Here is a 27,795-nt window from a genome sequence, read left to right as displayed (position 1 = left end):
TTCCATAATTCTGTTACCTATGGGTTATTCCCTTCCTGACTGCAGTTTCAGAAGACAGTTCAAAGCTGTAGCATATCCTGTGCTAGCCACAAACCCTACTCTGGCTGGCTGTCGGATGATTCATTTCAAAGCCGTGTAAAAACATATAGAAAATAATTAGTAACAATGCCAACCAAGGGGCACTGGATAGGCCAAAAGGTAGGACCTTGTATTGCAAATGGTCCTGTCCTACTGAATATCGGAGAAACCGCCAATGCAAGGGATGGATGATTATATGAAAATATGCATCTTGGAAGTCGCGGGTCGAGAACCAGTCCCCCCCTTTCTAGCACTGGATTATGGTGGTTAGTGTGTGGGCATCTTGAAGTATTGTGTTTTTACGAACTCGTTGAGACGCTGGAGATCGAGAATGGGTCTTCATCCTCCTGTTTTTTTCTGCATGAGAAAATAATGCTAGTAGAAGCCCTTCACTCTGTATTTTGTGGGTAGCAGTTCTACTGCTCCTAGATTTATGAGATGGGCTACCTCCTGTCACAGTAGATGTTTGTGAGAGGGGTCCCCTGAAGATGGATGGGGAGGGAGGGTGGGTGTGGGGGGGATGAAAGTAAATGGAATGGAATATTCTATATTGATTATCTCCAATACCCATCTGTCTTTTGTGCTGGACTGCCCAACTGGGTAAAATGGGATACGATGGTCTGAAAATGTCAGAGATGGAAATGAGTTCCAGCACTGAAAGATGTGGCGTACTCGGGCCCTCGACCAATACATCAAACTTGCTGGCTGGAGGATGGTTGGTGGGACGTGGCAGCTTGAAGTGGAGGCTGTCGTCTCCTTGAAGGCCTCTGTTTATGTCCCTGAGGTTCGTACTGCCTGTTTGGTTGTGTATATGGTGTAGATCAGAACCTTTGTGGGTTGTAATATTTGCTGTCTTCTCTTGTTCCTAGGGGTATAAATACCCAGGGCTTTCAATGTTGTCCTTGACAGTGAGTAGAGACTCATCAGTTTTGGCCATGAAGAGTTTGGGTCCGTCAAACAGAAGATCTTGAACAGTCGATTGTACCTTTCTGGGAATGCCAGAAAGATGCAACCAAGAATCTCTCCTCATGACTACTGCAGTGGCCTAAGAGCATGCTGCCGTGTCTGCAGAGTCCAAAGCAGCCTGCAATGCTGTTCTGGCAATCAGTTGTCCCTCAGAGGTGAGTGATCTGAACTGTTCTTTTTTCTCCTCGAGGAGAAATTCAATAAAATCTGCTAATTTTACATAATTCATAAGGTTGTATTTTGCAAGTAGTGCTTCACAGTTGTCCATTCGAAGATGGAGCGTCACCAAAGAATAAGCCTTATGTGGCCAAAGAGGTCAAGCCTCTTCCAGTCTTTGTCATATGATACATTTTGGGGGAATGGCCCTCTGCCCCATTTGTGGACCACATCCATAACCAAGTATCAGAGGGGTAGCCATGTTAGTCTGGGCCTGTAAAAGCAGCAAAGAGTCCTGTGGCACCTTATAGACTAACAGACGTATTGGGTATTCGACGAAGTGGGTATTCACCCACGAAAGATCATGCTCCAATATGTCTGATAGTCTATAAGGTGCAACAGGACTCTTTGCTATCCATAACCAAAGAATTCAGTGTGGAGTGGGAAGAGAGGAAATCTATGCCCCTTGATGGTATATAGTATTTTCTGTCAGACCTCTAACAAGTTGGTGGAATCTTTGCAGGGGTCTGCCAAATCAACCTAACCGGTTTCATGATGGCATCATTCATGGGTAGGGTGATTTCAGATGAAGTCAGTGTCTGTAGTATGTCGAGACGCTTGTGTAGTGCTTCTTGGACTTCTTCTAGGAAGATGTCCAAGGAACTTGCGACCCTCCTATAGAGGTCTTGACGTTGTTTAAAGTTGTCCCCAGTGTTGGGAGGAGGGGCATGATGGTGTCAACAGGAGAAGATGAAGAGAAGTGGATGGTAGGTTCAACTTCCTGGTCAGAGGGTTCTTTCTATTCTGCAGGGGACTGAGACAATCCCAGTACCAACAGTGATGGTGATTCATGTGTGCTCTCCCTGGGTGGGCTGGGAGGTTTGCAGTGGTAACAGGGATGTCATCCATGGGGTCTAATACAGCCACTGTGGCAGAGGTGACATGGGTGTTATCCATTGATACCTGTACCACTGAGGTTCTTTGGCCTCAGTATGATAACCTCTGTGTGACGGGGCATGCCCAGCAAGATCATGAATGGGAGAAGAGTGGTGAGAGGAATAAATCTCCCTGTCATCATTATTATCCTCATTGCTCGAAAGAAGGGATGCTCAGCGAGGTGGAGTGGAAAGGTGACTCAGAATTAATCAAGCTGAGGTGATGTTGGTGCCAAAGATAGACAATTCAGGCATTGAGGAGACTGCCAAAACCTTTTGTAGTAAGAATTGACTCAGTATCGCCAGTGCCACTGAGGTCGTAGTAGATGGTGCTGCTGATTGTGAGGTCGATGTTGGTACAGGAGTGTGCGTAGGTTGCAGTATATCCCCAGTAGGTGGCAGCCTGGATTGCAGTTGCAGGGAGCTGCTGGGTGTCTGGTCAGTTCCGGTGGTGCCAAGGCACGGGGGTTTCATTTTCCCCTTACTGCCTGTGTCAGAGCTGGCTCGTTTAGAATCCTTAGCTCTCATGGTATCCATGTTACCAGAGGGTGCTGCTATCTCAGTTGTAGAGATGGTGTGGTCAGTACTGACTGAGAATGCTGGTATGGGGAACACCTTTTCTTGGCCGTTTCCCAAATCAGTGAAGCTGCAGGATGCTTTTTAGCTATCTTTACGGTTGGATGGTCTGCTGTCTGAGCCTTAGAAGAAGAGCCTCTATCAGAGGCTGCCATAGGTGACTTCTATCCCGCAGGGGTTCTTGCTTCTGGCTCAGACACCAGCCTGAGGGACTTCTCCATTAAGAGTAATTTCAGTTATAAGTCCCTGGCTTTCCTGGTCCTGGCTTTTAACTTATGACAGTGTGGACACTTTTGAGGAATGAGTGTCTCACCTAGGCAGCGGACACACTGAGAATCTCTGTCCGACACTGGTATTGACATCCTATGGGCGAGGCAGCATTTGAAGCCCAGGGAATCAGGCATGCTCCTGTGGAGAGAATTTCGTCCCCACACGGTTCAATAAAAACCTATTTCTAATTAAGAAAAAAAACAGATTTTTTTTTTTTTAAGAATAGATGGGGACAAACAAACAAAAAGGGCTGAGTATTAATAAAACTAGAACTAACCAGAGTTATTCTTTGCTAAGTAAGCTCTGAGGTGCAGCTAAATGTTCCAACTCATAGTCAAAGGCCGTAGAGAAGGAACTGGGGCGGGGGCGCGAGATTGGTCACACAGCGCCAGATAACCATCTGAAGTGGCGCGAGACGGGATCGTGCATGTGTGATCCAACCGAGCACTGCTACCATACATCTCTGATTACAAATGCAGGGGCGCACGAACACCTAAAGTGGAGCACTCACAGGGACGTCACTCGAAGAAGAATCTACAGTTTATTTTGAAAAAAAAAATTGTGGTGAATACTGCTGGACAATATAAACTGTAGTAGATGTTACTCTTCCAAATATGTTTACAGCTGCATACTCAACACCTCAAGTTTCAAGCCAAGTTAAAAAGAGGTGAGAAATAAATTAAATATTACGCATGTGCATTACTAAACTCTACAGATAATAGAGATTAAAGCAGTGATTTCAATGGAACAGTGCAATTGGAAAGTTGGTAGCAGAGAGTGTGTGAATTAAACAGTCTCTATTAATGTGGGATATATGAAAACATCTTATAATACACTGGTGAAACTGATAAAATTCAATTTTAAACAATGTCAAGACCTCTATAGGAGGGTCGCAAGTTCCTTGGACATCTCTCTAGAAGTCAAAGAAGCAGGGCCAGCTCCAGGCACCAGCATTCCAAGCTGGTGCTTGGGGCGGCAGTCTGCAAGGGGCGGCAGTCCCTGTTGTTTTGCTCCCAAGCAGCGTGCTGAATTGCCGCCGCGGGTGGTGGGGGCAGTCCATGTGCCGTTAGGGTGGAAGGCGCGTTTCCGTGGTGGCAACAATTCGATGGCAGCTTCTATGTTTAGCTGTCCGCGGCGGCTTCAGCTAAACATAGAAGCTGCTGCCGAATTCCCGCCGCTGCAAAAACGTGCCTGCCGCCCTAAGGGCACACAGACTGCTCCCGCCGCCTGCGGTGGCAATTCGGCACGCTGCTTGGGGCGGCGAAAACTGTAGAGCCGGCCCTGCCAAGGAGCAAAGTACACAATAATGAGAACAAAGAACAAAACATGGAAGATCCTGATCAGACTGGAAAATTCAAAACCCAGTTTTTGCTAGATGAAGCTAAAATTAAATACTCAATAAAAGGAAAGGAAAGGCTAACATATGGAATGCCTACTTCACTGTTTCAGTCCTAACTCAAGATGTGCACTTTCATATATATACCTCTACCCCAATATAACGCGACCTGATATAACACGAATTCGGATATAACGTGGTAAAGCAGCGCTGGGGGGCGCTATGCACTCCAGCGGATTACAGCAAGTTTGATATAAAGCAGTTTCACCTATAACATGGTAAGATTTTTTGGCTCCCAAAGACAGCGCTATATTGGGGTAGAGGTGTATACTATTGTTTCAACATATAAAAGTAACTGCCTGTATTGCTATTATACACTAATAATTTTGCTATTTTTGTATAATTTATTGCTTAATTCTTAGGGTTTTGTTTATTTTATAAAAAAAGAAGGCTGATGAGAAATATTGACGGGAGAAGATGGGATTTAAAAGGGGGAAAGATTAACAAAGTAACTCACTGAAATATTAAGCATTTATGAAAAATTATTATTGGTTTTTGCTTATATGATCCAGCTATAGTTTTCAGAGGTGTTCAGAAATTACTACTTACATCCTGTAAATGAATGTTATCGAGATCATAAGAACTGTTTACTGCTTCAACCAACCAGCTTTCAGGAGTGATCATGTTTAGAGTCAAAAGTAGTGTTTCTGGCATTTCTAGGAACTTTGCCACAGGTCCAGAAGGAAAGAGATTATTGGCTCCAGAGGCGAGTGCTGGCTCCAGAACAAAACGATAAAAGCTGTTGAAAATAAGTACATCAAAAGATTACATATTATACAATATGCAGGCTCGGCTTTAAGTACAAGAAAGTTCTTGTAAAAAAACATGTTATAACACAGTGAACATTCTGAATCCGTTTAATATATGAATGATGCTATGTCAGCTCCATGTACCTGTGAGATGTTTTCATGTAATACTTACCGTTTAACACATCGTCTAAAGAGTAAGCATGGGAGGAATACTTCCCCTCTCACTCATTCTGACTTGGGAGAGAGAAGATCCCCCTCCTTCCACACTCTCAGTGGTTGTTAAAGTGATGACCCAAGACAGGGAATCTGAAGTGGGAGTAGCAGGAGTAGTCTGGCTGTGGAGTTTCTTGGCCTCCCAGAGCACCTGCCAGTAGGTGAAGCAGCAGCAGCAGCACCTGACAGAAGAAGAGGAACTCCAAGGAAGACATCCTTGTCACTAGCTCCAACAGAAGAAGGGGTACAGATGAGAGGAGAGACATCTCCCATCCTACCAACTACAGTTCAGAAAAAACAGATCCCAGGAATAACAAAATAGGCTTTCTTTCCTCTGCTGTTACTCCAGAAAAGGAGGATAACAGAAGAACAGAACAAGAAAATGGAAAACTAGAGGTAGTGGACAAATGGGAGATTTCCATGGAGGAAGGGGGACATTTAATTACTGGGAAGAGTAGAAAACTAAGAAAAAATGGCAGGCAGGGAGACTGGAAAAAGTAGTATCATAAAAGAAGGAAAAGAAATATGTGAAACTTCGTAGGTCAAAGATATTTACATTTTTGTATACAAAGTCTGGTGCCAAAATAATGCAATCAAATACCCATTAATGTTGGATTCAGATGTCAGGATTGGGACAGGTGAAATGGAGCTTGGGAGGCTGGATTTCAGATGGAAGACAAACACAGGATACCAGGATTCTTATGAGTAAGAGAGGGGATAATGCATTGTTTGAGATGTTGGGGCCCCACTGATTTTAATGGCTTTGGTGCATTTTTAAAATATATATATTCAATAGAACACAACTTGCCTCTACCAAATTGCAATTAAATATTTAGTAATTTTTTGGAAGGGGGGAAAGGGGAGAAGAAGAGGGCAAGCATAAAATTATATACTTCCCAAACTATCTTAAAATTTTCTAGAATGCAGAAAATTGCTTTAGGTATTTCAAAATTTTGCAGGGTTAAGAATTCCTGGACCTTCCATTTTTTAATGTATTGTATTTACATCAAAACGGATTCTCCTTCCAAGTTAAACCTATGTGATAGGCATGGCTATTGTCATAAACATGTGCTTTTGCTTGGATGTTTAGGGCCTCCTGCAGACCAGGAATACTTTCCTGATATTTGTTCTCTTTATATCCATCCACTTCCCCTTGTTGCATTCCAGCATTACAAGATGATACATCACTGCATCACCACATGACTGAGACCCCATCACATTAAGTACCACAATTTTGAGTCCCCCTTCCTGTTCTGATTTACTTTAACTACTGCTCTACCAGAGGTGTGTGAGACGTTAAGAAATCTGGTTGGTCAGGCAGTAGCATAAAATGATTAATGTGGATTCAAAAGGTCAGGCTCAAACACGGAGTGTACATAAAAGAATGAGAAATTTTTTATCTGATAATTTTCAGGTAGCAGCTTCTCTTCGCATTCCTCGCTAATGGTTAATCCCCCCGCTCACCTATGGAACTGGAGGCCGTCCAATGTTGTTGCTGGACACTCCAGGACTAGGCCTTGCCCTTCATCTCAGGCCACCAGAGGAGCTCTTCCAAAGCTGTAGAAGCTCTCCAGTAAATAACTGATTATTAGTATTAAGACAACAACTTGACATAATATATTAATTAGTCCCAAAACAATTATATGTCTAATTTTCCCTTTAGACAAAAAAAATCAATTTGTATTCTGGTCATTTACCAGATTACCGGGGTGGGTTGAATGAGGAGAGAAGATATTAACAGAAAGAAAATTAACAGGTAAGAAATTTCTCACTCTGTTGTCCTGCTTATCTCCTCATTTATCTCTAGTGGGAAGTATTAAGCAGTGAATTACTGAAGTAGAGAAGGAAAGGATAAGGAAAGTTTCAGTTATTATTATACTGGAATAATAGGCAGCTAGGGAAATTTCACTGACACAAAGCACGACATCATGCGGTAAGTAACTCAGTTGCACCTTCTTATCAAAGGATGCTTCTGAAGAGGAATGGGATCTTACTTTGAAAATCTTTCTCAGATGAGGGTTGTACACTTTTCCCCTCTGGCCCCCATAGGTACTTCTGGAAATAGTTTCCCAGATGCCTGGCATGCCAACTGGTAAAGGATCTTCACATCTTGCCTGGAGCAACTGCAGTCCATTTATGCCACAGCATTCCAAAGAAGTGCCAAGGGTTAGAACAAAATGATGGGAGAACTATTTCCCAGGAATTATGGAAAGATTAACTCATTTTAAACAGAAAAGTTTCTGGAGCTATAAGAATAACCTTTTCCTTATGACAACAGCAGTGTAGTTCTTGTATAGATAGGGGAACTAATTCCAAAACTAGCCTTTTAGAGGTAATAGCAACGGCCACAGGCTTGTGTAATCTGTTATTTTGACTAATCTTGCCATCTGACGATACTCAAATGGAGAGTCTGACATGCCTACCTAAAGTTACTAACAAGCTGAAATCACTGAGAGCTGTGTTAAGTAGTGGGGGGGGGGGGGGGCTGAAGACATATTGGAGAGGAGCGGCTAGCAGAGTGGCCGGCGGAGAGGAGCGGCTAGCAGGGCAGCCGGCAAGACAGCTAGCAAAGAGGAGCGATCAGCAGGACGGCTAGCAGAGAGGCGCAACAATACACTACCTAGGCCATAGCTGACTGTATTACTAAGGAGTTAGGTGGAGGGTGTGAAAATAAAAATTCTGACTGTGGCAGGGTGCTGCTAGAGAGGACTTAATCAGCTCCTGCCACTCCAGCCCCAATCAGGGGGTATTGGATTGGGGCTGAGCAGATAGCCTGTTGCTTGCCTGGTAACTGACTACACCTGCCAACTGTGTTAGCAGGAGCTATAAGGCTGGGAGGAAGCGAGAGCAAGGGGGGGGCGGAGACTAGGAGGGGAAGGTCAGGCTCAGACTCAGAGGGAAGTGGGAGTCTCCTAGTCTGTGGGTGGCCAGGCCCGTGGTAGGCCAAACTGTGGTAAAAATCCTGTATATAGTTGGAATCTGGCGGTGCAGACTTGATCACAAATAAAGAGCACGAGTGTTGCAACAGCCTGAAGTGTCCCTGAGTCTCTGAGAAGAGGGGGAGAAGGACTGAACCGAAGGGGCATGGCATGCACCCCGTTACAGAGCCAAGGCAGGAGGGATACCCAGGGATCCGGTGCCAGGCAAACAGATTGGCCTCTCACCACTCTAGTGTGTCTTGCAGTGTGTAGCTCCTCTGTCGCCGGAACTTGTGGATGGTGGAGCATCCTTCTTGGATTTAGAGGAAGACTTACTGCCATGCTTATGCATGTGCTTCCGTGGCTCATGGCTAGGCCCCAATGTGGGGTCGCTAGCACTAGTACTGGCGGATTCTGATGGAGGCTTCACAGTAGGGGGAGCACTCATGGATTGCTCAGGTTGATGTATGGGGTGAGAGGTGTTCCCCGGCCAGGATCTGATTCCAGAGCCATGGCTACCTCCATGAGGTGCTTCTTGAGGTGGAGAGCTCGGCTTCCTGTGTACAGGCAGGGAAGGAGAGGCAGATACTGCACCTGGAGGCAATGCAGGCTTCCCCCAAACAGTACAAACAGCATTGGTGTTTGCTGCTGATGGAAAATGAACAAGGGCAGGAAGCACAGACTTTGAATCCTGGCATCTTTAGCATAATCCACTACCTAGATGCAGGAGCTGGGATCGGGGAGTATGTTTGGCAGGAAAAACCACTGAAGTGGAGTCCCACTGCTAGGAATTACCAAAGTACAATGGAAAACAATAAAATCCTAACTATGAACGAAAAGAAGAACTGTTTTTGTAAAATTTTTTGAAAATGTGTCACTAAGAACAAGAGGTCAGCAGAAGCTCCAACTCAGACCACGTGGCAGTGAGAAGGAACTGGAGCTGCAGAAGGTCTGCCTCGCCCTTTATCACCTCAGGCGAAACCATATGGCAATACGAGGACACATGCGTGGTCAGCTGAGCAATGATACTTTGAAAAGCTCTGGCTCCAGGCGCACGTGCATAACCCTCAGTGGAATATAGTAGGGACCATTACTTGAAGAAGGAGGAAATAATTAAAATCACAATGGACCAAACTATGTTGCTAGTCTTGAATAAAACACTGTTAAATAAAAGTATTAATATCCTTTTGAGATTTTTACTCTACCCCTCAAACACTTTGGACTCCCTAATAATCCATGGTAACTGAAATTTTTCAAAGATCCATGTCATTAATATCTGAAAGGACTAAGTGTGACAATATGTTTAAAGAAGAATCCCAGGCATCACAATTAAATTCTTACAAAAGCAAATGCTTGATGGTTAATTCAAACCAAAAGTATTACACATTCATCACTTTTAGAATATACGTGTTAATGGGAAAGCCAAAAGAAGACAGGAGGCAGAATATTCACCAGAAGAATGAGACCATTCTGTATATGTGAGCAAGTTCAAATTGGCCTAGCAATTATGAAGCCCTACAATTATTTATTTCCTGCATAGAACCTATTTTATGCCTGAAAGAATACACAAAAACAAGGGAATTCAAAATAGTGTAACAAATGATTTAATTATTTTGGTAGTGACCCAGCTTCTTGATTATTATATAAAATTAAAGCAGAAAACAAAGAAGTGGACCTAATTATGGGTTACGCAAGGTAGATGAGATAATATCTTTTATTGGAGAAATTTCTGTTGGTGAGAGAGACAAGCTTTGGAGTACTTTAAATGTTATTGTTTAGTTAAACAAAAGTACCAGAAACGCTATACCAATTATTTATACTAAGAGAACAACTGAGTCAAGAAGACTTAAATTGGCAATCTTGCACTTCAATTTAGGGAGGGTGAAGGAGAAGCTATTTCCAAAATTGATATTTTCCAGTGACAGCATTTTCCATATGAATGATTCCATACTCAAAGTAGAAATTTCTGTAGGTCCACGTGTGGAGTATTACCAAGGATACAAAGTCTATGCAGAATGCTAGCAGAGCTAGAGCAGCAGAGACCAATGAACTGTTAGAGGCCTGTATCTTTAGGGAAGACTCCGGCTATAATAGGGTCGTCTTTACCCCCCAAAGTGAGTTATCATTTGGAGTGGATATAGACAGCTATTCTTCATTTTAATCTTTCATCAGGCAAGAATGAAGTGATGCTTATCAGAAGGGGGAAATGCATTTAAGAACTAGCTGAGACATTGCTTCTACCTTCCACTGTAGACCTAAAGCCACCATTTGTCAAAGTGGTGCCAACCCTCTGTGTCCTATCTGACTCCCCACTAAACATGGATCACCAGACAGTATCAGTATCTAAAAAAGTCTTTTTTCACCTCTGGCTCACTAGAAAACTCCCGTCCCTTTCTCAGAGATGAAGACCTGGCCACACTGATCCATGAATCTGTCACCTCCAGGTTGGATTACTGTAATTCACTGTATCTGAAACTGAATGTGAAGACAATGCACAAATTCCAGCAAGTACAGAATGTGGCTGCCCCCTTCTGCATGGCTTAGAGTGCTGTGAACAATCAGACCCATGCTTCAGCCCCTTAACTAACTCCCAGTCAATTTCCACTGCAGTTTGAGGTTTTGGTCCTAATATTCAAAACAATAAATGGATCAAGCCCAGCTGCGATAAAGTCTGAATTTTGAATTACAAACCACCATACCAACTGCGCTCCTCCAGGACAAGATAGATCACAAAGGCCAGGACAAAGGTGCAAGAGACCTGGGGATAAAGCATTCTTAATGAAGGGGATCCTGTAAAGGATAAAGATAGATTCAGACACCAGGGAATCTAACCCTCAGAACCATCTACATTTTCATTAAGTTTCTGGGGACTAAAGAGAGACTGTGGGCTTGTCTAGTCAGTGAGTTTGTGCACATCAAGCTCTGCTGTAAATCACTTAGATTTACTCTGCTTTGAAATGGGAATAGATCAAAGTGCACTAGGGAACTCTGAGTATGCGATATCAGAGTCCACACAGCCTGTTAGTGCACACCATACTAGTGCACTGTAGATTTATTCTCCAGTTTCTATTCACTAACTCACCATCTAAACTAGCCCTAAATGAGAAAATCCAATACTGGAAGTGTAAACTCTCATATGCGAAACTTAGGACTCTCCTGTGGCAGATGAAAGTATGTGACCACTTCAGCCACAGACATTAGAAAGTCTCCTGCAGACAAAGAGCTAGCCTACATTAGAAAGATTTTGCCGGTACAGCTATGCCAGTATAGCTATACCATCAGAGCCTGTTAGTGGAGCTGCAGCTTATATCGGCATAAGAAGATTTTTTGTCAGTATAGGTAAACTGTCTTCTCAAACAACATAAGCTATATTGGCAAAATGACTCTTGCAGGTATAGCTGCATCAACACAGGGGGGCTTGCCAGCATAGCTACATCGGTCAGGGGTGCAGATTTTTTCAGGCTCCTGACCGAGATAGTTATGCTGACAAATCTTTGTGGTGTACACTTGGCCACAGTTACTAGGGTTGTTGAAAGTCTTCACTCTCAGTCTACTTTTCTTTATCCATCTGTTCAGTCTTTTGAGATCTATCAATTCTTGTAATCCTCCCATTTTTTAAGAACAATGAAGATGGCGCACACACCAAAGGATCATTGTTCTGAGGAAACTGGCTTTATTAGGAGAGGGAAAGAAGAACAGATGCAGGGGAGCATTCAGCTCCAGGGAATAACAGTAGCAGAAAACTTCCAGTACTATCTGTCAAAGATTGTGAGGGCTCAAGAATCTTGAAAGTGAGCAGTCCTGCCTTTTAGAAAGATGGCTGGTTGATGGCACATCCTAGAGCAGTCATGCTAAGATTTTGCAGGTGCTTCTGACCTTTGTGTTGTTCTACAGTTTCATGACTTTCCTTAGAACAAGAGTTACACTTCTTTCAAAACGTTTATTGAAGAAATAGTCTTGAGCTTTGCAAAAGGGACAAACACAAGTACTTTTTCTAAGACTTTTCTAAGTGTTATTCCAAATGAACACCTTCATGCAAAATTAGGTGAAACAATTTGATGGGTTGCAGAAGAGAATAAAATGGAAATACTAAAGAACAAGGAGGAATTCCATAAATGCTTTAAAGAAAGAATGAGAATTAAATATTTAAGTCACCAATAAATGAAGTGGATATTATGCATTTTAGTTAAAAGACCCCATGTGTAGCTCTCTCAACTCTTTTTGATGTTTGAGAGATTAACTGTTGAAGAAAAAACAATGGACAAGAAACTTTCAATCAGTGTTTTTAAATGTAAATATTTTTTATTTTAAATTTGAAAAATGTATTCTCATTAATTACTTTCATCTCACACAATGTATCTTGTTATGTATAAACTGCTACAGTACTATTCAATTTAAATTCACAGAAACTAATTGATCCAGCAGCAGGAATCAGCCTCCCTGAAACATTACTGATTCTTGAGGAGATTATATCACTGCACCTTCTTTTAGTCATATAATATCACATATTTCAAAGAACAGCTATAGTTTCCTACTCACCTCTTCAAAGGTACTTCTGACAACTTAGATCTAGAGTTCATAAACAGCCTCAGTTTCATGTTGACAATATCTCCAAGTACCTAATAGAAACGAGAATTTTTCCATATTAAAAATGGGTTTGGATAATTATCAAACTTCCTTGGCTTTGAAAACAAACTATTCTCTTGACAAATCTTTTTTCCCCACTGTGATGGGGTGTATTAACTCCACACTAGAACTGAAGGGGTTAAGGGGCAGTGCTCGGCCCAGGTGACTCCATTCCCCTGAACCTGCAGAGCATGCTCCAGCTAGAGCAAGGGGCTTTAAATGGAGACAGACAAATCAGATGGGGGAAAATGAGAGAACAGGGCAGATCTGCCCTGAGATCTCCTGACCAAAGCTGCTACAGAAGTCTCCACTGGGAAGGGAGGGACTACCTCAGCAACTCCTAAACTGTGGATCAGTAGATGGGGTCATGGATCCAACAGGCAAGATTTGGTTTGTGAGACAATGATGTCTGCCCGCAAACATGTCTGGGCCTACTCCACAAATGTCGCACCTCCTGGCTTGACATTTGTGGAGCAGATCCAGGCTGTGTGGAGGTGGCTGTGCAAACGCCACTCTGCCATTAACACCACCCAGCTAAGCAAGCATCCACGTGAGAGACTTGAATCCAGAAGATCCTTATTTGTGGGCGGCAAGCTTATCAACAGAGCATTCTCTCTGCTTGAGCTGATAAGAGTGTATGCCTTTTCTGAAATGGGAATCTGCAATGTCTTGTAAACTCCTTAAGGCAGGGCTCATATCTTCTTTTATGCGACCCAGAGTACCCTGTTGGCACTCAGTAAAGAATTGTTTTAAATCACTGTCTCCATGCTGCAAACTCCTGGCTGACAATGAAATTATTTAGCCTCCCACACAGATGACGACTGAGCATCTCAGCCAGATGAAGCAACAGTTTGAAACCTTTTCCCCCTGATTTGGACATGTCAAAGCCTGACTGTGTGTGAAATCCCTTTCATTGCAAGCCTGATGCCATGGATTTGCCAGCAGCTCAAAACGAACAGCTCATCGAAATTTCCTGCAATCGAGCCTTGAGAGGAACATATGTCCAACTTTCTCTCCCAGAGTTCTGGTTCACTGTCAAGAATGACTATACTGCACTCTCAACACATGCCTTGAAACTGATGGTGCCATTTGCAAGCACATATATGTGTGAAGCTGGATTCAGTGCACTTGTGTCCATACGGTCACAATATCCATCTACCATTGATGTCACATCAGAGATTAGATGTGCAATTTCTAACATGCTGCCGGATTTTGAGAAGCTGTGTTGCAATATGTAAGACTATGTCTCACATTAAAGAGCACTAAATAACATGCTGAATGGGCAAATTCCTTGAACTGCTTGGTCGCTGTGTTGCCTGTGCTGACTGGGGTCACAGGAAACAATAAGTCTCAAAATGGGGTCATGCAGGCAAAAAGTTTGGGAACCCTGGGCTGAAGATTGTTACCCCTGCTTTTTTTCCCCTTTTGCTATCTTTAAGCTAGACTTTGAGACTGTAGAGGGGGATGGATGGTAGGAAGTGGCCCAGGGAGGCAGTCTTGAGGTATGCCCTGGTGCCTGACATTGGTTGTCTCTCATAGGGCCCTGGGTCAGAGTCTGGTGGAGTGGAAGGGCTTGGGGTTCCCTAACCAACACCCTTCCACCCCTCTCAGGAGTAAAGAGAAGACAGAGACACTGAAAGCCTTGTGGCAAGGGGGAGCCACCTACAGGGGCTAGGAAACAGACTGAGGCTCCTTCCGTTTTAAGGACACAGGACCCTCTAGATTTCATTGGACAGATACTGCTGAAAGGGAAGTTGAGCTAAATTGGGCTGAGCTGCCACCCACCAAAAGGCAGGCCATCCCAGTTCCACCTAGTCTCTTATTTCTTTCTATCTGTTTGTAGTAATTTCTAATGCACACATCTCCATAGTACTGGTACCTAGGTGCTATATAAAAAATGAGAATAATACTTCTTGCTCACATTTCTTTTGTTTTGTGGACAACTCATGGTTTAATGCTGAATTCTCTGGTGATTATATAAAGGAAAGCAGATAAATATAACAGCAATTAAAAGTGGAAGGTTAACACTGTTCAGAGTCATAAGGCTGTTTTCTAGTATACTTAGGCTGCATTTGGTTCAAGGAATCTAGCTCGGCTTACTAAGTGTCACACTTTCCTCAGACTAGTTTTCGAATTATCTGGAACGCCTAACTGTGCCTTTGTAACCTAACAAAAGCCTGTTCATCTTCTTATAGTCTTAATACACAACAATTTTAAGTTTCTCCAATACAGTATCATGAGACTAGTTTGAAGTGACTACCAAATGACACAAGGTATTAAAAAAATAGAATGCTTTCACCAGAGCACACAAATCATGAATGATTTTGCTTAAACTGCTCATAAATGATTGGGACACTAATCATTTACTGGGAGATGACTCCTTAATTTTTTTGTTGCACTACATAACACACAGGATTTATGCCATGGATAGTTACCATTATTATTATTTGTAGAACACTGAGAAAATGTTTGGTGCTTTACAAAACAATACATAAATATAAACCCAGCACAGAAGAGCTTATGGTCTTGATGCCAGACATATACAAGACAAGATACCCAGAGATGGCCCAACTTAGAATCTTTTCCCTTTGGGTTTTATATGTGTATGTGCTTGTTTAAACAAATACACTCTTCTGGAGGAGGTGTAATGGTTTAATGTTTGTAGGGCATAATGAAATAGGTAGAGCTGAATAGTTTTTCAATAGAAAATGCAGTTTCTGAATATTTTTATTTGGTTTGCTGAACTGACTCAAAATGTTTTCTTTTGACTCATTTCAACATTAAACTGCAACTCGTCTCTTGGGAGATGAAGTTCAGGTTCCCATTCTCTCCTGGGCTGGGCTCCCTAGGTGGGTGGCATCTTTCTCTCCTTTGACTAAGTGGTGTTGTGCATCATGAGAGTTACACAGCTGCAGGTACATCACGGGAGACGTATTTGAGCCAGGGAGTCCAGTTCATAAAGGAGAGCAGGAACATCAGACCTGAACTACAACTTTCAGGGGGGCAATGTACCACAACAGGAAAATACAGTTTGTGCATCAACCCAAAACAAAAATATTTTGATTCAGAAACATCATAATGTTTCATTTTGATTGGAAATGCTAAAACTTAACATTTCATCACTTCTGAACTGAATTTTTCAGAACAATTTGTTCTCTGACAAATTGATATTTGGGACAAAAACAAATGTTGAAATATCAGAATTTCCCACGAGATCAAAATTTTGCTTGGCTTCATCCTCAGGAGAGTTATGAGTGAGAAGCAAGTGGGAGTCCAGTGTACCGAGATTGGAAGGACATTCCATGCACAGGGAACATCATGGAAAAAGGCATGAAAATGGGAGTTGAAAAAAGAAACAACAGTGTGAGGCTTGCATCATTTTCAAGGGGAAGGAGGTAAAACAGACTGCAACAGGAATCAAGACAGGATAGGGCAAAATTGTGGAGGGCCTTGAAGTCAAAGCAAGAAATGTAAATGTCATATGGGTAGTCTTAAAGGACTGGCATAATATGACTCATGAGAAAGGAAGGTAATTTTAGCAGCTTTGTATCCACGGTATTCTCTCTCAAGATCAGGGGTTCTCAACCATTTTCTTTCTAAGGCCTACCCATCCATAGCCCACCTGTGCCAGAACAGTTGTTTTTCTCCATATCCAGTAGATTAAAAGCTATATTAAATTTAAAGTCATACAGTTACACACACACACAAAATAAAAATGAAATGGATAATATAAATATACAAATAAAAAACTGAATATTAAGTACAAATACTAATATGCCTGTATTTCCCCACTGCGCAGGGCTGAAGCCCAAGCCCAAACCCTGCTGCATGGGGCTCCCTATGGTGTGGGGCCCCAGGCAATTGCCCTGCTTGCTCTCCCCTAATGACTGACCTGCTGAAGCCAGTAGGTTTCAGCATATCATGCAGGAAAATTAACACATTCTCTGGTTAAGGGAAAAAAAAAGTTCATGTGTCCAGACAGAGCAAGGAGAAACAGCATTTATTTTCTGTATGCTCTCTGATTTATTTTAGCAGATCCCCTGAAACCTCCTCAAGGCCCCCCCAGGGGGCCATGAACCCCCAGTTGAGAACCACAGCTCTAGATAATCAACAGTTACACACAATAGAGGATTGTTCTTGGATATTCTTAGTAGCACTAGCCATCCGAAGGAACATCCATTCAAGCACTGAAATTAGGTTAGATTTTATGGATATATCTTCTTACGAAGACATTCATTTTTTATATTGTTAAATGTATATTTGACCGTTTAAGTTAAACTAGTCTCTCAGATAAATGTTAGGCTGTAATTTTTTTTTTGATATTTCAGGTACATACATGTATTTCATGTCACAATAAGAAAAAGAAAAACATGCTTAGTACAAGATAAAGTACACAAAACTACAAATTAAAAGAAATTGTCATTGTCTTACAATCAATAAATGTGCCATCTTCTGTGCTTCTCTTGTTAAAGGATCAACAATAGCAATAACATCATAGAATGGTTCATTCTGTTGAGGATCTATTTTTACTATGCTGTTAAAAAAGATGTAAAACGTAAGTGAAACAAAAATTCTAAATTAAACTTGTGAAAATAACAATCAACAAGTTTTCTTAGTTCTGAATTTATCATATTTTTAGCACTTTACATCACCTTTAAGAATTTTTCAATATAAGATATTGCTCCAAACATACATCAGAGTCTCCTTGTGAAGTGTCCAGAAAAACATAGTATGAACACAAATACTCACCTTTCTGTTCATTATAAACCTTTCATGCAAGCAATATCAGCCAGAATCTTCCTCAGGTTTCCATCACCACAGTGTAGTGGTGTGGCCGCCTACTGAGCGTTCCTTTGGAGCTGACTTTGGGACTCCTCCCACTGTAGCTGGTTGAAAAACTGTACCTCCTGTTGCTTTTGCAAAAGTTGCAGGAGGAAGGTCTGGGTCTTTTGCTACTGATCAGCTCATAGACAGACAATTTTCTCCATCCTTCCTATATCCATTTTGCTCCTTGGGGGAGGCAGAGGGGGGGGTCTTTGATCCTGCTGACTACACAAGTTTGTGGCTGCCTACTGAGCACCTCCGCATAGCCAGGGGTTGCTTTACAGGCATCCTGCCCTATTACCCACTCAAATACTCCAGATAGTCTATGTTGTAAGTCACAGTAGCCCTTTCTTGGGCTAGTTTAATGTCAAATAAAATTTACACAAACCTCAGAAACCTTAGTCATAAAATAATCCAAACAGTCTTTAATATAATGTCCAAAATCATAAGCTCAACCTTAAGTCACCAGTCCCCAGCCCCACTTTATCCCTTTCTCTATCCTGAATCATCAGATTTTGAAAGTATCATCAAGAGTCAACAGTGACAGAAATTTGATTTAAAACATTAATAAAAATGGAAACTGGGTAATGTTAAATATAATAGAATGGAGGAACTTGTTTGTCCCTCCGAGACAAGGATTTGTTTTGACAACCCGGATTAAAAAGGATATAATGTATTAATCATAGGTCCTTGATTAGAGGAAGCTGTAGACATAGGAATGAATAGTGGGCCCTCATTAAATGCATATGATAATAAATCATGCATTGCAAATATGATTAGTGGATTTCCACTATTTTTCACTAAACAATGTATCAGTTAGGTGCTGCCAGGAGTGTAGCCAGGGCGAGTGATGTTTCACATCCTACAGTCCCATGAGAGAGTACTATGTTACCTCAGTAATCCACAAAATTCAATAATCTCTACTGGGTCTTTCCACATCAGTGCAGATTAGTGAGGTTCTCTTGTAGCTGTAGTTTTCCTGCTATTTTGTTTAACTACTTTCAGGTTTTTAAATTAGTAAGTAAATATAATGTACTGATTCATCTTCTTCTCTCCCAGTACCCCCACTTCCACTCAATATAATTCTATTTGTCACCTTTTTCAGTGTTGATTAGAAATGGATAAAATGTGTCAATCTTTTGCCATTACTGACCAATATACTAGTAATGAAATTAAGATGGACTGTGTTGCTCATTGGTTTCCTGAATTGTTTGTACAATCACAAAATCAGTTTCTTCTTTTAACACTACAAAATGTTTACTGAAGTTCTGGAAGATTGCATACAGTACCTGAAGCATTAATAACATTTAATATTAAGATGCCATAGCTATATATGCATTATGATGAGAGACTGAACTTACCTGTGTTGCTCTTTGAGAAATTCAACGTTTTGTCTAATGACTGTTTTAGGCAATGAAGAGAGAAGGGCATCCACTTTCATAATCAAATCACTGCCCCTAGTACAATAAAACAAACTTAGTTAATATGTGACTTTTCTAATAAAAAGGGAATAAAAGATTAATTTTCAATGTATATCTGTGTACATAAAAGACTATGTAAAATATGATTTCTTGCTTCTGTTCACTGAAAAATTCCCTCTGACAACTCCCATGAGCAGCCACAGCTAATCAGTCCATCTTTTGCCTGCATCTTATTTATTCCTAGAGTTTCTGCGCCATTTTAACTGAATTTTTAACTGTTTTATCTCCATCTTTAATTTTCTTCTGTCATTTAAAAAACAGACAAACTACAGTTAGCTACCACTGATACTGATATGAGTGCAGTGCTTAGTCAGGATCATGAAACAGGGCTTTGACCAACAGCATATGCCTGTAAAATCAAATGAGATGGAGCAGGAATTTACCCTATGTGAGAAAGAAGTGTTAGCATTAATTTGGGCCCTACAACATTGGGAATATTTGATAGGACTGTCCCCAGTGTTTCTTAAAACACCCCACTCTCTGGTAAAGTATGTGCTGACAGGAAAGACTAATGATGGTCATGTTTCTAGCTCCTGGATAGCTAGGTGGACATTAGCATTATTAAATAAAAATGTGAGCATGGAAAAGGTGTCAGTTCTTGCTCCAGTTTCATATGGTCTTATGGTAGAAGAGGAACAGCACGAGTGCCCCCTGCTTGGAATCCCGCCAGAGGACTTTCTATTGTTCCGAGGTGAAGCACTGTTAGGGGATAGCAGAAAAAGTGGATGTAATCTGGTTTGTGGATGGGTCTAGCTACTATAATGAAGGAAAACCATACACAAGATATGCTGCAGTAAGGGTGTCAGATGGGATTGTTTCTAAGGAACAGTGTATACCTCACTCAGCACAAGCAGCTGAAACTGTGGCAATGGCAATAGCACTGGAAAATACACCAATAGATAAGAGGGTTGCTATCTTCACAGATTCTGAGTGGGTATTAAGAATTGTAGTAGACTGAATGCCCCAGTGGAAGAAAAGAGGAATGAGATCAGCAGATAACAAGCCTGTTGCACATGCTGGGAAATTGTCTTATCTTTGGCACTTAGCAAAGCAGAGAACAGAGCCAGTAGAAATGGGAAAGATAAAGGCTTATAAGAAAGACACAAAGGAGGCTCAGTGAAATAACGAGGAAAATGAGGAAGCTAAGACAGGAACCAAGGAGGGGACATTGTGGCAGCCACAACTCCCAATTAGCGCCAATAGCAGGCGGGCACAAAACAGAAGAAATAGATCTAATATCCCTACAGAAAAGAGATCCAGAAATAAAAAGGCTTGTAGCTAAAGTGGAACATCACGGGTGGAAAATTTGGCAGCATGATACAGGATTGGTTCTAGACACCAAAATGAGAGAAAAGATGCCAATGTCAGTTGCCTCAACTGAAATAAGTTCTGAGATGATAACCCTAAGCCATAATAATGGACACCTGGACATGGAGAAAACTCTCAGCAAAACGCAAGCAGCAGGGTGATATCCAAATATGAGACCTGATATAGAGCAGTATGTAAATAATTGCTTGCCTTGTGCTTCCAGTAATGCAGATACTAGATTGGTAAAAGGACCCTTCGGTCACCAAAGAATGCAAATTGATATTAGCCCATTAGATAAAACTGCAAAAGGGAATCTATGTTGCCTAGTAATAGTGGATGCATTTACAAAAAGGGTTGAAGCGATACCCACAAGAAACAATACTGACCTAACTACAGCCCACATCGTACTTGAGCAAATAATAACATGATGGGATGTTCCCCAAGAGATTGATTCTGATCAACGACCACATTTTGTGGGGGAAACCACAAAGGGACTCTGCCAAGCATTTGGTATTAAGCAAAGATTACATAGAGCAGGACACTCTCAAAGCTCAGGACAGGTAGAAAGAATGAATAGAACAACAAAAACAGTCCTGAGGAAGGCGGTATATCAGCAAGGTAAGGATTGGGACCAGAAACTCCCATTAATCTTAATGGCAATTAGCAGAACTATAGCAGTACATGACGTAACTTCATTTAAAGCTATGACTGGGAGAGAGATACAATTTCCTAGACAATGGTGGGTAACCAGAGTGCACCCAGATGAGCTGCAGCCTAGAACGCAGACAGATCAGTGGATGCAGCTGCTGCTAAAATCTGTAGCAGATACTAACAGGCAAGTGGCAGTAACACTTAAAGCAAATGCAAGGCAAATGGACGTGAGTGGCTGGTGAAGCCCCTCTTTGGGGAGGCTAGCCCCTGGCTCCGCCCCTTCTGCCCATGCTCCCCCCAGGGCCGGAGCTCCGAGCCCCTGCAGCTGGAGCCCAGAAACCCCCTCTCCCCTTGCAGGCAGAGCCCTGAGCCCCTCCTCTGCCTGGAGGAGCCCCGAGTCTCCCCTCCTCCGTGGCCAGAGGAGCCCCTGGCCAGCTGGAGCCCCCCAGCCGCACAGGAAAGCTCTTGTCTCCCCAGACACCAAGCCACCCCACAGGAAAGCTCTTGTCTCTTCTCTTCTGGAAGAAGAGCCTGAGCTTTTGATATGCGCCATGCAGGTTCTGGGGTGTCTGAGGAAGCGATATGTGTTACTCAGCATCCTGGGATCATCAGTAATCTCCCTGGGGTCCAAACTCCATAGCCTAAAGGATTCAAATGCAACACTGAAGTCCCTGGAGCTGCATCCTCCTGCTACACAGAGAAAGCATTTTAAACCCCAACCTCCCCCGTGTTTCTACCCTCCCCAGTCTAGGCAGGACTTCTCCAGGAAGCGGGGCAGGAATAAAAGATGCAGACCTCCCCAGCTTCTGCCCAATCACATTCTGCCCCCTCCCCCGCTCATCTCCCTCCCCCCAGCGTCTCCAGCATGCAGCCAAACAGCTGATCCTGGTGGGCGGGAAGTGCTGGGGAGGAGCTGATCAGCAGGGCCCACGACTGGCGGGAGGTGGTGGGGAGGAGGGCGATGAGTGGCCCCTGCTGGTGGGTGCTGAGCACCTACTATTTTTTCTCATGGGTGCTCCTGGGCTGGAGCACCCATGGAGTTGGCGCCTATGGATGGAGGGATGCTAGGACCAGATGTAGGACTTGTCCCCTACCATTGCATGATTACATCTTGGGTGTGCCAGCAGTATGATCTGGGACTATGGTGACAGGTTCATGAGGTCAGAAAACTAAAATTGCCTGGGCTATGTTGGGGCTATCAACATTTGGGTCATGTGCTGTCTAATCTTCCTGAGGACTCTTGGTATGAAAGGAATTGGAAGACAGGTATACCTAATACCCATGCAATTAGAAACCTGGTGCCCATGGAATTAGAAAAACATCTGATAGGGAGCTGTGACTGGCTCCCCCTCTGGAGCAGAATCTATGTCACTTGTTCTGGTCAGATGCAACCAGGTGTAAACCCAGGCACATCCCCCCCCTGCAAAAGATACCTCACAAAATGAAGCACCTGACTGACCCTTCATCGTTGCCCAAGAATTGATGACTAAGACGGTCTGCTAAAGTGTTCTGTAGTCTGGGACTGTGCAGGGGCACTGTTGTGATGCAGTGACTGATGCACCATTACCAAAGGGGGACTGCTTTCTGGCACCGCATGACAGGCAAGTTCCTCCATGTTTGCTGATAACAGTACTTTGCTGTGGTGTCCTGGAACACCTGTACTGTGGCACTTTGAAGTACTGGGAGGAAAGCTATACGTGTGAAACAAATGGCTCTCAGCTCCAGGATGTTTATTTGAAGATTCATCTCCTGGAAAGACGAGAAAGTGGTCCAAATAGGCTTCCCATTCTGCTATGGACACATCTGTCACAAGTGTCATGTTGTGAAGAGATGAGGAAAAGGGTACTTCACTGCAGACGAGTAGAAGGTCCTTCTACCAATCTGAAGAGAGGACTTTCTGAGGAATCATGACTGTATCTATGTGGTATCTGCCAGGTAGCTGAACTGATCTCAACCACTCTTGCATGAAGCACAGGTGAAATCTGGCAAATTGCATCACGTAGATGCAGGAAGCCATGTGACCCATGAGTTTTAGGCAGGTTGTGGCTGATATTCTCAGGTGGAGCTGCAGCTGGTTGATTAAATTTAGAAGGCAAGAAATCTGTCTTGTGACACATAAGCTTTTGCCACTGAGGAGTTCAGCACTGCCCCTATGTACTCTGTGTTTTGAGCAGGCGTGAGAGTGAACTTGGCTTTGTTGACTCTGAGGCCTTGTTCAGTGAAGATTATTCGGATCATATTGTTCACCAGTTGCGGTAACTGACCTCAGATAAGCCAATCATCAAGTTATGGATAGACATTAATTCCTTGCTTACTCAGGAATACTGCCACCATCACTAGATACTCTGTACTGGTAGTCAAGTATCAGAGGGGTAGCCGTGTTAGTCTGGATCTGTAAAAGCAACAAAGAATCCTGTGGCACCTTATAGACTAACAGACGTTTTGCAGCATGAGCTTTCGTGGGTGAATACCCACTTCTTCAGATGCAAGTACTGGTAGTGAGATTTTCCCACATGAAACCAGAATTATTTCTTGCGGACCAGGTGAATTGCAATACGAAAGTAGGCATCTTGCAAGTTGAGAGCTGCAAACAAGTCCTGAGGATTTAGAGTGGGAATTATGGATAATAGAGTCACCATCCTGAACTTGAATCAACAGATGAAGTTGAGTCATTGAGGTTCTAGGAAGGGGTGCCAACCTCTTTTCTTCTTTGGGACCAAGAAACAGAACCCCCTGCCCTGCAATTCCATAGGCATATTGCCCATTGATCTGAGCTGCAGGAGGAAATCCACTTCCTTCCTGAGGAAAATCTTGTGAGAAGCGTTCTTCTGGTTTTTTTCTGAAAAGAAGCAGCAGACAGAGCACTTCTGTGGTATTTGCACTTCCCACAGACAGAAGAGACACTAAGAGTATATATCATGGATAGGGATTGCTCCCTCCCAAGAGGGTCAGGTCTTGAATCCAAGCGATTTGGACTCTGCCACGTCATGACGGGGGAGGGGGAGAGAGAGAGAGGGGCATGTGGGCTCAAAACCCCTAAAATCTTTTTTTTCAATACGCCAAAAGGCTTAAAAGACTAAAACTAACAACTATAACTATCTAGCTGGAAAGATAAATTGTCTCTTACAGAGACACAGACACTGCAGATGTTCTATCTTATAGCCAGGGCTGGCTCTAACTCCCCCCCCCCGCCAAGCAAAAAAAAAAAGAGCGCCGCCCTGCCATAACACCCGCCCCCCGAGCACCGTGCCGCCGAACCAAAAAAAAACAACAAAAAACCCGAGCACCGCCCTGCCCCAAGCATGTGCTTGGTCGGCTGGTGCCTGGAGTCGGCTCTGATTATAGCCACAGCCACTAACAAGGAGCTGAATCTACAAGGTGCCAAAGGGCAAGCTGGGCACAGGCTACTCAAAAGATTCCAATCTTGCACACATAGGACACACACATACACACACACCAGAATTTGAACACATGTGGACAACCACTCGAAGAACTCATAGATAGACCTGAACTCATCGAGAAGAGGGAGTCTAGTATATCAAGTATCTGAGTGTCAACTTGAAATAAACCATGTTGTTGAGCCCAGATAGTAAATCTCTTTCGCTTGACATAGTATGTATGCCCGATGGAGTCCATTCCATTATGTATGAGTATGTTCTGGACCTCTGAGGAGCAGGTTCTCTCTAATAGTGTCAGCCGGCCTGCATCCACATTGTGAGGTGTAGGGAAGATGGATCCAGATGGAGATTTTGCCCGTCGCTTTCTAGTATTAACTCTAGCTGAAGAGGTAATTTGGTTGGAGGTGTAGCAGACCTAATTAGGCAAAGGCACCTAATTAGCCCCTGCTCAGCCAGCCCCAATCAGGGGAAATAGATTGGGGCTGGGGGAAGTCTGGTGCCTGGCCTTTAGAACTGGCTGCACCCGCGGGCCTGAGGCTTCAAGGGCTATAAAGGCTGGCTGGCAGCCAGAAAAAGGAGAACGGCCAGGGGAAGGTCAGTCTCCAGGCTGAGGGCAGACTCCATGTAGGAGAGGAGATTGTCAGGCCTGCAAGCTCTGTAAATAGTATCACTGGTGGTGGGAACTTGTGTAAATAAAGCCACGGGTGCTGCAGCACGAGAAGCCTCTCTGAGCTTTATCGGGGCAGCAGAGGGCCCCAGGAAGAGGGGCGAGCAGAGGACCCTGTTACAAGTGGGGACTTGTCCAGGATCCTCGTGCCAAAGACACAGTTTGGCGACCCGGCAATGGAGAGCACCCTGCAGTGGCTCACTGAGCGACAGACTGAAATGCAGAAAGCACTGCAGTCCTTCCAGCAGTCCCACCAGGTGGAGAGGCAGGCTCTACTCGCTTGGCAGGCAGAGCAGCAGAAGGCCCTACAGGACTTCATCAAGGAGCAGTCGACTGTGCAGCAGCAGCTCCTGCAAAAGCTGGTGAGTCCTGCTGTGGGAGATGGCACCCGGGCCCCAGGCCTCAGCCTTTGTAAGATGGCCCCAGCCGATGACCCTGATGCCTTTTTGGGTACCTTTGAGTGGGCGGCCCTGGGCGCGGGATGGGACCGGACAACCTGGGCCCTGCGGCTGGCCCCCTATCTCGCTGGGGAGGCACAGGCCGCATATATGCCCCTGACGGACGCCCAAGCCAGGGACTATGATGCAGTGAAGGTAGCGATTTTGGACCGCCTCGGGCTTTCGGCCGAGAAATATTGCCAGAATTTTCGGGCAGCCCGGTGGGCGGGGGGCGTGCAACCCTGGGCCTTTGCTCAAAAATTAACAGACTGGGCAACACAGCGGTTGAGGCCCGATGCCCACACCGTGGGACAGATAATGGATCAAGTCATCCTTGAACAGTTTATACAATGCCTCCCTGACAGTGTGCGGGTTTGGGTGCGGCGACATCAGCTGGTCACCCTAGAAGCTGCCGTGCAAAGAACGGAGGAGTATGCAGAGGCTGACTTCCCACCGAGGGAGCATCGAGCCCCGCGGGACACAGAGGGTGGCAGGAAACCCCGTGAGCATGCCGGGGCGAAGCCGGTAGACAGGCGACGGGAGGAGCCCATGGGGACCCCTAGACGCCCAGGGCAGCTTGTATGCTGGCGGTGTGGACAGCTGGGACATAAAAGTCGGGACTGCCCAGTGACGGAATGTGGGGCGGCTGAATTTTGTGGATGGACTAGGATTGGGGGGGCGGAAAAAGAGGCATGGGTTGGCCACTATCCCGGTGTGGGTTGGGAAAAGGCCCCAGAGGGGTCTAGTGGACACTGCCTCCGCTCGCTCCCTTATACAGCGGCGCTTAGTGAAGTCACATTGGCTTATCCCCGGGGAACGGATGTTAGTGGAATGCATCCACGGGGATAGGGAATATTGTCCCGTGGCCCAGGCACCCCTTGAAGTACAAGGGCTGTTTACCTTGCAAGCAGGCGGGGGGTAATCAAAGGGTTGGCTTACCCCGTGGTCCTGGGGCTGGACTGGCGCCCTCCCCAGGAGGGGAGAGAGACCATGGGGAAGCGACCATCAAAGAAAGGGGGAAAGAGAACCCTGGAAAGAGAGGGCAAGACCCTGGTGGAGGTGGACCTGAAGCAAGGGAAGGCCCCACAACCTCCAGGGGGAAAAACTGAGCAGCCTAGACAACCAAGCCAAAATAGGGAACCTGAGGGAGTAACTGAGAAGCCAAGGGAGCTTCCTAGGCAGGACCACCTGGGGGAGGGAACCTTGGGGAAGGTGGAAGAAACCCAACAGGGGGAGGCCCAACAGCAAAGGGACAGAGGACCTGGACCAGAGACAGGGGGCTGACTCGGGGCAGCGGGCTCTGAGCCATCATCCCCACTAGAAAAGGAAGGGGAGCCTCTGGAGCAGCCGGCCCAGCCGTGTGAATGGTCTGAGGACCTCTGGGTGAGCGTGGACCTGTGGGGTGCCCCACCCCCTACCCAATGCACCTTTCGTGGGTGGGGTGTGCCAAAGCCCCATGGGGTTGTTCCTGGGGATCCCTCGGCTGGGCAGGAGGCCCAACCTCAGAGTAAAATCCCTGGCCAAGGAAAGCGAGGCCAAGGAAGACCAGGCCTGGCACTAGCTTACGGGGGGAGGTGTGTAGCAGGGTGCTGGTGCAAAGGCACCTAATTAGCCCCTGCTCAGCCAGCCCCAATCAGGGGAAATAGATTGGGGCTGGGGAGAAGTCTGGTGCCTGGCCTTTAGAACTGGCTGCACCTGTGGGCCTGAGGCTTCAAGGGCTATAAAGGCTGGCTGGCAGCCAGAAGAAGGAGAACGGCATCTGAAGAAGTGAGCTGTAGCTCACGAAAGCTTATGCTGAAATAAATTTGTTAGTCTCTAAGGTGCCACAAGTACTCCTGTTCTTTTTGGCCAGGGGAAGGTCAGTCTCCAGGCTGAGGGCAGACTCCATGTAGGAAAGGAGACTGTCAGGCCTGCAAGCTCTGTAAATAGTATCACTGGTGGTGGGAACTTGTGTAAATAAAGCCCCGGGTGCTGCAGCACGAGAAGCCTCTCTGAGCTTTATCGGGGTAGCAGAGGGCCTCAGGAAGAGGGGCGAGCAGAGGACCCTATTACAGAGGCCAAATAAAGAGTTTCAATAGGCCTGACAACCAGAATTGCCTTGGCCAGCCTGGTGCCAACATGACCATCTTGGCTGAGTTCTGTCTTA

The 27,795-nt window shown here is 44.5% G+C and overlaps 1 protein-coding gene across 3 annotated transcripts in view; it reads right to left on the bottom strand.

Annotated features, from left to right (window-relative positions):
* Positions 1-27,795, bottom strand: part of UGGT2 (UDP-glucose glycoprotein glucosyltransferase 2) — a 244,554-nt gene that overhangs the window by 70,144 nt on the left and 146,615 nt on the right. For all 3 annotated transcript variants that reach the window (XM_045009671.1, XM_045009679.1, XM_045009688.1), the window contains 4 exons: positions 19,069-19,164; positions 17,315-17,417; positions 12,797-12,876; positions 4,927-5,116 (listed from right to left, as the gene is read on the bottom strand). In XM_045009671.1, coding sequence (XP_044865606.1) covers positions 4,927-5,116; positions 12,797-12,876; positions 17,315-17,417; positions 19,069-19,164 — 469 coding nt within the window. The remainder of the gene's footprint in view (positions 1-4,926; positions 5,117-12,796; positions 12,877-17,314; positions 17,418-19,068; positions 19,165-27,795) is intronic.

The sequence above is a fragment of the Mauremys mutica genome, chromosome 1, assembly GCF_020497125.1.
Source record: "Mauremys mutica isolate MM-2020 ecotype Southern chromosome 1, ASM2049712v1, whole genome shotgun sequence".
In the NCBI taxonomy this organism is placed as follows: Eukaryota; Metazoa; Chordata; order Testudines; family Geoemydidae; genus Mauremys; species Mauremys mutica.
This window is presented reverse-complemented; position numbering and strand designations above follow the sequence as displayed.